At 24.9% G+C, this 10,343-nt stretch overlaps 1 protein-coding gene across 1 annotated transcript; it reads right to left on the bottom strand.

Moving 5' to 3' along the window:
* Positions 1-3,177: 3,177 nt before the first annotated feature.
* On the bottom strand, positions 3,178-5,569 carry LOAG_07627 (hypothetical protein; the record flags this gene model as incomplete). The annotated part of the gene is made up of 5 exons (XM_020447495.1): positions 3,178-3,247; positions 3,839-3,935; positions 4,490-4,630; positions 5,030-5,120; positions 5,504-5,569. 5 exons carry the CDS (start codon positions 5,567-5,569, stop codon positions 3,178-3,180), a joined length of 465 nt encoding a protein of 154 aa, XP_020302282.1.
* Between the last annotated feature and the right edge of the window lie 4,774 nt (positions 5,570-10,343).

Genomic DNA, 10,343 nt, shown 5'->3' with positions numbered 1-10,343 from the left:
ATGAGGGTAAAGAATAATATGAAAATGATTATATCAATAATGATAATTTAAAGAAAATAGCTTACTTAATTAGGCATTATATGCAAATTCTAAAAATTTTAACAATGCCAAAAACTTTTTGATATTCGAAAGATAGCTAAAGCATAATTATTTTTGAAACAAATTTGTAGTGGAAAAATCTAGAATAAAGAAAATATAAAGCTAAAGCATAATTATTTTTGAAACAAATTTGTAGTGGAAAATTCTAGAATAAAGAAAATATAAATTGAAATTTCAGTTAAAAATTTTTGAGAATTATATCACTTTTCCTAAGTTCATTTCATTGGTATTTGTTTTATGCCATTTTCACTTCATTTTATTTTTCAGTTAAAATTAATTAATTCATTTTCATTAATCATTGAGTCATTCATTTTTTACCAATAAAAGAGAAAAGAAAAAAAACCAAAAACAAAAACAAAAGAAAGAAAAATGGAAAAGTATTGAAATGACAAAACGCCAAAGTGTATCATTCAATTCCTTTGTAAACAAAAAGCAACAAAAAAAGAAAAAAAAAGTGAATTCCGGAAATAAAAGCATTTAGCAAAATTTTAGAATAGATAAAACTGCACAAAGAAAGAGGGGAGAGAGAGGGGGGAGAGAGAGGGAGAGAGAGAGAGAGAGATGGAAAAGGAGATGAATGGAAAGAAACAATCGTTAAATGATGCTTTATTTTTTTTCTTTAAATGTTTTAAATGAAATCATTTTTGAAAGCTTTGCAATCTAAATTCAATTGTTTTCCTTATATAATTTTCAAACTTACTTCATACATTTGGCTCATTTTTTTGGAATTGAGCCTAACAATTCCATCTTGGCTTATAGTGCCATCAATATTGTCAATAGAAAAAGAAAAAAAGCTTATAATTAAAATTTTTGAATAGTAATAATTTTAAATGTAACATATAAATTTAGAGAATAAATTAATGCTAATGAAAAAGATTAGAAAGAATGAGGTAAAAGTTGACAAGAAAAGAAGAGAGATAATTTGATGGAAAAAAAGGTGACAAAATCAGTCAATCATAAATGTCATCATAAATGCATCTCTTTGACCCCTTTTGCTCTTTTGATTCATTCCAATATATTTTATACTTCCAGTTTTGAGTAATGACACCATTTTACATTTTCAAATAACATTTTAAAAGCCGCGAAAGTTTACACTTGAATTGAATGCGATAATCTGACAAAAAAATTAAAAAAAAAAAAACAAGCTAAACTTACAATTGTCATGATTTTTTGGTTGAAAAGCGGAATGTCGCCGGAGAAGCACTCGCCCATTTTTTAAACCATCCTGAAATTTATATTTTCTTTTTTTAAACTGTTATATTTTACGTTTTAAAAATTTCATTGCAATAAAATTTTGCAATTCTTCTTTTAAAAAAAAAAATAAATTCTTGTTCCATCAAATAGTTGAAGAAATAAAATAAAAGCAATAAAGATAAGTACATTATGACTAAGAATCATTCTAGTTGCTCTAACAAATATGGTAGATTTTTAAACAATATCCATTATCTTTTTATCAATAATCTATCTGGTAGTACAAGAATTTCGATCAATCAAACCAATAACTTAATCAATTTATCAACTTAAATATTATTGATTAAAATCTTTAAAGTAATCAGATATTCAATATTATTCAACTAGTGATACTATGGATTTTACATCCCATAATATAAATAATCCTACAAAAAAAAAAAAAAGAAAAAGAAAAAATGTCACTCTTTATAATTTATTTACATTATATAAACATGCAGCGTACGCTGCATGCATGTGCTTCGTTTAATTATCCTTATAGTTAAAAGATCATTAAATACAAAAAGTTAAAAAGTTATTATCATTTTGATAAGCAAATTGATGAGATGAAAATGATAGAAAGAACATTTTGGTTGAATTTAAGGGTGGAATAAAATGAAATGAAATAAAATTAATTACTGAAAATGGCAAGTTCAAAATATTATTTCATTTCTTCCCATTTATTTCACTCCTTATTTTTTTCCATTCTTTTTTCTTCGTACTTTTTACATTGATATTCCGTACAGCAAAACCGTAATCAGGAAAAACGGATAACTACGGTTTTACGTTTTTTTTTCCAAAAACTAATTGTGAAATTGTATTCTTGAATTGATTTTTTTTAAAAAAAAAATTTTCCCAAATTTATTTTTTTTTCAAATTTAAGTAATCAATTCGAGAAAGCAATATTTTCAAAATAAATCTTTTCATAAAAAAAGTAAATTTAGAGAAATTTCTTTTTTTTTAAAAAAAAAGTTTTTTTGGTACTGTTTGAAAATTCTGTCACCTTTCTTTTTAAAAATAATAATTACTAAGCAGCTATTTTCGATTCATTACATTTCATATCTTGTATGATTGTTTGAAAAGCTTGACCTCATTAATTAGATTATCCAATAAACTTAAAGCTGTGGAAAGGAAAAAACGTTGGATAATCATGTAAAACTCGTGTCATGAGTCACACTTATTACAAGAGGATAGGCCATTTAAATTACATGACCTTTGAGGATATAAGCGGAAAGTTGACAAACTTATTACTTAATCTAAGCATTATCTCATTTAAAGAATTCACACATAATTGTTATGGAATTTTTATAATCATCATGATATGCCGGTACAAAAAGTCCTACAGGTCATTATTTTTCCAAAGAAGCCAAAAGTTCAGAGGTTAAAATCCTATACTTCATTTCTACAACAAATCAAAATTTCAAAAGCCGAAATACCAACTTTTATTGATAATAAGCAAAAAAGCAATCCAATTTGTACAGCTATGAAAAGCTTTTATCAATCTAATAAAATTTTCGTTCCCCACCAAGAAAAAATGAAAAATAAAAAAGCAAAAAATTAAAAAATGAAAATTTGTCACGGAATGAATTATATTATATTATATGTGATGAAATTTCTTAGAATCTATGCATTTGTCTTTTTATTTTTCTTTTTTTAAATGCTATAATATAATAATATCCCAATTAACTCTCATCTAAATAGTTAAAAGGCTTAATTATCGAACTTTAATTGCTCCTAACATATTATATTACTCTAAAATCTTAGTTATCTTTCTATTAACAAATACTATTTAGAGAAGCTAATGAAAAATTGTCTAAATAGATTGCAAATGATAAATTAAGAAAAAAAAAATCAACAAACATGTTTATTTTTGTGACCTAATGTAGTAGTCATATATTTTGATGTCGTTCGTGATGGTCGCCTGTAAATTTAAAAAATTATCAGCAATATTTTATGTGATAAGTAAGATTGTGTTATCATGTAATTATGTGGAATAAACATTAAATTATCACTGTTACTTTGCTTTGAATAACTATAATGATAATTAAGATAATAGAAATATGATGAAGTGATCCCATTTAAACTTATTCATCAATCATTGGTTATTTTACTGTCGCAATAAATGAATTATTTTTTATATGATTTTTATAAAATTTTGAATTCAAATTTTTGAATTTTTCATGATACTGAAAATTTCTTTAGTTTTCCCCAACAATTAAATGTAATAATAAAATTATTGTAACAGTAGAGATTACCACTTTTTTTTGTTCGAGAATTGATATAATTTAAATTGATAACAATTATAATTCTGATTTCTTTTTTGCCGAATTTAAAAATTATTGAAGATTTCTAAAGTTTAGAAAGTGTAGGACCAGTGGTTAAAGATGTAATTGAACCATTCTCATTTGCATATTTAACTTTCATAATTTAATTTACCAACAAATAAGTGTACTGCCTCTTAATGCTGAAGTATTAGAAATTAATTAATTATAATAAAACAGATGAAACTAACAAGGACTGTTTGAGAGTATTACCAACAGCTGCTTCAAGCTTCTCCAAACATGTAAGAGTCCGAGATGCATCAACATTTGAATTATCGAAATTTAATTCTAAAAAAAAAGGAATTTTTAACATTGTATGAATTAGTTCATTTATTGATATTTTAATAAATTCCAATCATTTCATCAATGTTTTTTAAATAAATTGCGTATAAATTAAACGAAAAAAACAAATTATGTTGTGCATTGATAAGTGTCAACTACTAAAAGTGTCAATTATTAAAATCTATTAAAAGATAGAGCTTATTAGCTAATATCATTAATCTCAAATTTATGTTATCCATATATATCATAGACTACATCTTATCATCACCAATGTTTGGTCAACGATTATTCTTTGAAGAGTTATTATTAACTTATCACTTCGATCTTCGATTATTCAATTTAAGTTAAACTTTACGGTGATCCATTTTTTATTCAATGAAATACCACCAAAATCTATCGATCCGTTATTCGAAGTTGAAAATTTGAAATATCTGTATTACTGTATTGGATAATTGAAATAATTGGAAATTAAAATTTTCATTATACATTTATAAGTTTAAAAATGAAATTAAATAATAAGTATGGATTGCTTCTTTTTTCTTTTTTTTTTTTATTTTAACCTTTAACACTGTGAATGAGTTGACTAGCAGGTAGTAAAACATGAGTTGTTTTGAAGGCTGGATAACGGACCAATAAATCACGTACTGCTTGTGATACCATTGAAAGTGCCGAATGTACCGATACACACATTGATTTACCATCTACAGAAAAAAAAAAAAGAAATGTTTACTTCAATTTATTTTATTATTCAATAGCTTACGTCATATAAATTACAAAATTAATGCTAATAAGTGAAAAAATCACGTTCAAGCATAAAAAGTATTTGTTGTTATCAATGTATTTATCAGTACTTGTTAAATAGACAAATAATTAATTTAGATTAGAAATGTCTAATAAAAAGAAAAAAACATATCAGTCTTTAAAATTAGTCATAAAAAATAATAATTTCATATTGATTTATGATATTCATTGAAACAATTGTATCTGATTTAACCTAATTACCTAATTATTAACTCAATGTACCTAATTATTGAATCAATAATTAATTAATAATTTTTACTGCTTTCTTTTTTTTCTTAACACACAAAAATACAACAAACCATTAGCATTTGTTGAAGGATCAAGCGATTGACGTAACCGTTCTGCATGATTTGCAAATTGTTCAATATCATTTACCAATGCATCAGTTAACTGAAATGATAAAATGATATGATGATAATGTTGAAATTATCATGATTTAAAATTATTCAATTGGAAAAATTGGCTGAGTTCAAAGGAAGAGGAAAGAAAAGTGTTATGGAATATCGATGAAAAGATTGATTAGAAGAGATTAATTAATCATTTTTTAATTAAAATTATTTATCACAACAATCAAACATAAAATCTATACTATAAGTTAATTCTTTTGTCATTTTTATTTTTGAATTAGCAATTACATAAATTTATTTCATTTCGTTGGTTTTCATTCCGATGAATGATAAATGATAAGAATAACACAAAATGTACTATTAATAAAAGAATTTGAAGTATGTGATAAAATTATATAATATCGGAAGATTGTATAAAGTACTAACAAAGTAATCATAATCATTATCAGTATAGGATAAATCATGTTTGGATGATAGTGAACTGGATGACATCGTGTTACCACGAATGATTGTCCCGCGAGTACGAGACTTCCCCTGACTGAATCGTCCTGTAATTTAAGTTAAATCATTTATTTATTATTTTTTAATTTTTATTTAAGCTATTATCGAACAATTTTAATTATATATCATGCAACATTCGTTGAACATACAAATATGCAAATAAATTAATCAAATTATAAATTTAAGAATTGAAAATATTTTTTTGCTCATTAATATGAACTAATTACATCAGAAAATAGGCTATTAAAGCGGGGGAAAAAAAGCCTTTCAATATTTTAACCTTTTTACTTCAAATTTGTGCCTTTTAAAGAGCTCTAAATGAAAGATTATTATTTTAACTAAGCATTTTATTTCATTTTACAAGAAAATCATTTTAAAAATGAAATTCTAAAAATTTGAAGCAAAGCAATTTCACGTTTCCAATTAATAATAAGTTCATGTAAATTTATTTTTGATATAAGTTAGCACTTCATATTGTTTGTTAAATTAGGATTAGGTAATGTAAGGATACGAATTTGATACATTTAATTATTTATGAAAGATTCCACTTAAAAAAAAAAAAGAAGAAATTTATAAATTAGATTATTAACGGTAACAGTAATTAAGAGATGTTAGTGATTCCATTGATGCAATGAAACGAAAATTACCATAATAGATTTCGGATCATTTGATAATAATGAATAAGTATGTTAGAGATATTAAGCTTCGAAAGGTGAAATGTTTTAAATTATAAATTTTATTTATTTATTTATTTATTTTTATTTCTTAAGTCATTAACTTAAATGAAAGATTGTTGATAATTGAAAGAATTATTTGCATTAAGTTTTTTTTTCTTTTTTGGCTAAGTTCAATTTAGAATTTCATTTGATTTTCACATATCAAACACTGAACCAATTAATGAGTCATTAAGGACAAGTAATTTTCCGTTCTGTCCGTTCACAAAGTGCGTAAAATTTGCAAATTATGGCATTGCATTGAAAAATTTCCCATTTCCTTTCCTTTTAGTGGTAATTTTTTATAAAATAATTGCAAATGTTCGAGTGATGCGAACAGGTAAGTTCGGACAGGTAAGTTAATTAATTCAACGGTTTTTAAATTTGAAACATTTGATAATTTGATAGTGATATGAATGAAAAAAAAAGAAAAAACACGGGAATGAAAATGTAATTAGCTGATAATTTAATATGAGCACAGGTAATAGATAATTCTGATGATGAATTTTCGGAAAAGCAACAACGATAGGAAGAATTCCGGAATATTTCTAACTAAAGATTTTAACGGTATACTTGTAAACTAAAGTCATAAAGAGTGATGAGAAATGACATGATGTCAATCATTTGACAAAGAGTTAAATAAGACATTGCTGCAAAAAAGTATCATTGATATTGTTTACTTGGGATGACCAAAGAGATGTCAGAAATTAGGTTAGTGTCACTAGAAGGAGAAAAAAAAGGAAAAGGACAGATAGAACGATTTAAAAAAAGAGTATTCTAACAGTTATTTGCCATCTTTCTGATAAGAAACTTAAAAAATAAAGAAAAAAAACAAATTCGAATTTCATTAAGAATTGCAAATTATTCATTCACGTGTGCAGAAACGATCACGTAGGATTATAACATTAAACGTTAGTGTGACGTAAACGTCATCTGAAATAGTTGTACTCATGACACCGACAGGAAACACTAAATTACTACTAATCTTATATTTTTGGTAGTTTTCTCAGTTGTTGTTATTGATCTGAAACATGAGTTTGCTTGCGTGACAGTCAAAATGAAAGAATAAAGTATTCCGTGCCTAAGAAAATACAGTATTTCTCACGGTTTACAATATTCCGTACTTCATAAGTGAAATATCATAGGGTCTAAACCATTCAGATCTTATAATAAACTATACAAATGTCAGAATTTGTCATAATTATAAACAGAGTTAATAACACTGATAATAATTATAATAGGATAGTAACAGCAACAACGTTGGTGATATAATTGATAACTAATAACTAATTTATATTGTGTGTGTGTGTGTGTGTGTGTGTGTGTGTGTATGTATGATAAAAATAACGAAATAATTAAATGAAACTGATAGAATAAAGTTATTTTCCAGTGAATTAGTGGATAATAACTCTGATAATAATGATGATAATAACCTTAAAAATAACTGTGATAATGATGATAATAATAACTGTTATAACGACAATTTGCGCGAGAGTATGTATGATAACAATAACAACAATGAAAGAGAGAGAAGTATAAGTATAAAAAGTATATGATAGGAAACGGAAATAAAAAAAGAAGGATGACGTCAAAATCCGGTTTTTTCTTTCCAAAAAGTAATATACTATTAAAAGTAATGCCAAGATGTCAAACGTTGTCTTTGAAGTGACAATGTCACCAAAACGTTTTTTTTAATATCGATTTTTTTTTTTGTTTTTTACTTTGAAATTATTTAACAATGAGTCTTAGTTGTAAAAATAAAATGATATGAATTTGAATCATTTGAGTGAATGAATGGTAGCAATAAATTGCAAATTCTCTTTTTTTCTTCTTGAAAAATAGCGCCGGTTAAATTATGCAAATTTATTTATTAATTAGTTGATAATTACTCTCACTAATTAAAACCGTTCCACTTGTGCTTTATGTTACATTAACATCCTATCTTTTTCGCATTTTTTTTTATTGGCATCAACATTTGAAAATTTTTCTAGATTTATTTTGTTTCAAATTGCGAAATATTAAATGTGCTTGTTAATACAAATGACCAACAGATGACCAGTATTTTAGCCAATGAAAAGTATCAGTATACGAAAATTGACCATGCATAATTTGTTCAGCTGTACGAATAGGATAAGTGTAAATAGTAATAACTTTCTGAAATTAAATTAAAGCTTTAAATCTTCTAACAGTTTATTTTACTTAATTACTTCAATCTTTGACCTCTCTTCCTCTTTCTCTCTCTCTCTCAGTAGAACAGAGAATGATGAAGACACTTAGTAAAAAATATAAAGAAAAAAAAAAGATTGCCTAAATGCTAAATGCAATTTTTAAAACTAAAAACTTGTGATGACTAAGATTTAAAATACTAAAATTATGCTAAAGATTTTAATTAAAAGGAGGATATGGGCTAAAATTTCCACAACAGTTGTCCGTTGTAAATTTAAGAATAAAGGAATAGTTTATGGAGCAAAAGTTGCGGACAGACTGACATATGAATGAGGAGAAGGCTACTTTAGAGAATTGATAGTAGATCCAAAGTTAAGTTTATTATTATCAAATCATATCTGATAATCAATATGTGATGATTTTATTCTTTCAATACTGGGTTGATGAATTTGATGAAATGATGGATAGCAATTAATAGATGTAATTGTTGGAAATATAAAACGTTTTCATTATGACAAACTTGTTTGTCATAATAATTATTTACTGATAACTAATGGTTGATATGATAGATGTATATATCAAATAATTAAAATATGCCTAAAATCTAAAAATGACAACGATTAACTAGAAATAATAGATATAAATTGAGATATGAATTGCCTTGCTAATTTATTCATTTGTTTATTTTTACAAGGATTTTTGATGAAACTGAAAACAATGAAATTCATGAGTCGCTGAATCAGGAGTTATTTCCGGAAGTCCGAGAATCAAATTAATATTAATATCTGATAACAGTGATAAAACTTTAATGATAAAGTTGCTTAATTAGCTATGGTGATAAGATATATTGTCCAAACATTTCAATTATAAGATTTATAAATTATAACCAAACAATTTATAAATAAATGTACAAAAAAATGAATAGAATAAATAAAAAATGAATAAAGAATAAATAAGGAAATGAATAGATAAGTAGTTATAATTAATTAAGTAAATAATAAATTAATAAAATTAGGGGGAAAAATAAATAAAATACAAATGAAAAATAAATATGAAACCAAAATAAAAGAATAAATAAATAATAAATGAAAATAAGCAAGAAAAAAAAATTGAATATCTGGAAACTTATCCTTAAATTAATTCATTAACGGTTTTAAAGATATTGCTTGTTCAGATTTATTTATTTCCGGTTCTATCCAACCAATTCTGCTAATCACATTCACTGGAAGAATAACTGATAATGATGGAAAGATGTACCTTTCAGGAAACCTGTATCTAGCAAGAAGAAATAATATGTCACATTGTATCTTATCCATTTGCAAGACTATCAAGATTTTCTTTCGTTCTGGATATTTCTTCAAATTTTCCCCTGCTTTCTCTTCCTATCATTAATTTGATATGTTTTAAATGGTTACAAAGTTTGAAACTTCCTTATTGAATTGAAAATTAATAAAAATTAAAGTGTTCTAAAATAATAATAAATTTTAAATAAATATAAGCCTGAATTAGCTATACTAATTATAAGCCAATTATAAAATTAATAATCAGATAAGCTATTAACGGGTAAACCGAATTATTTAATCAATTAGATCGTTGGCTAAACACAGGTAGAAAGGAACAACCATTGAAATTTTAGTGAAACAACCGATGATGAGAATTTAATTAGCTAAACAAAGCAAGCAATTTGTAAAGAAAAAATTAGAGGAAAACAAAATTAGCTATTCTTTTATTGATGAAATTATAACTTAAAATAATGATTAACAAATTTTTAGTAAAATCAATAACATACCATAAATAACTTACTTATAATGAAAGCAATTAAATGAAAAATTCAAATATAAATGATCATTTATAAGAAATATCTCAAAGGTTATTATCCCGATATC

The sequence above is a fragment of the Loa loa genome (genome assembly GCF_000183805.2).
Source record: "Loa loa unplaced genomic scaffold supercont3.51, whole genome shotgun sequence".
Classification (NCBI taxonomy): domain Eukaryota; kingdom Metazoa; phylum Nematoda; class Chromadorea; order Rhabditida; family Onchocercidae; genus Loa; species Loa loa.
This window is presented reverse-complemented; position numbering and strand designations above follow the sequence as displayed.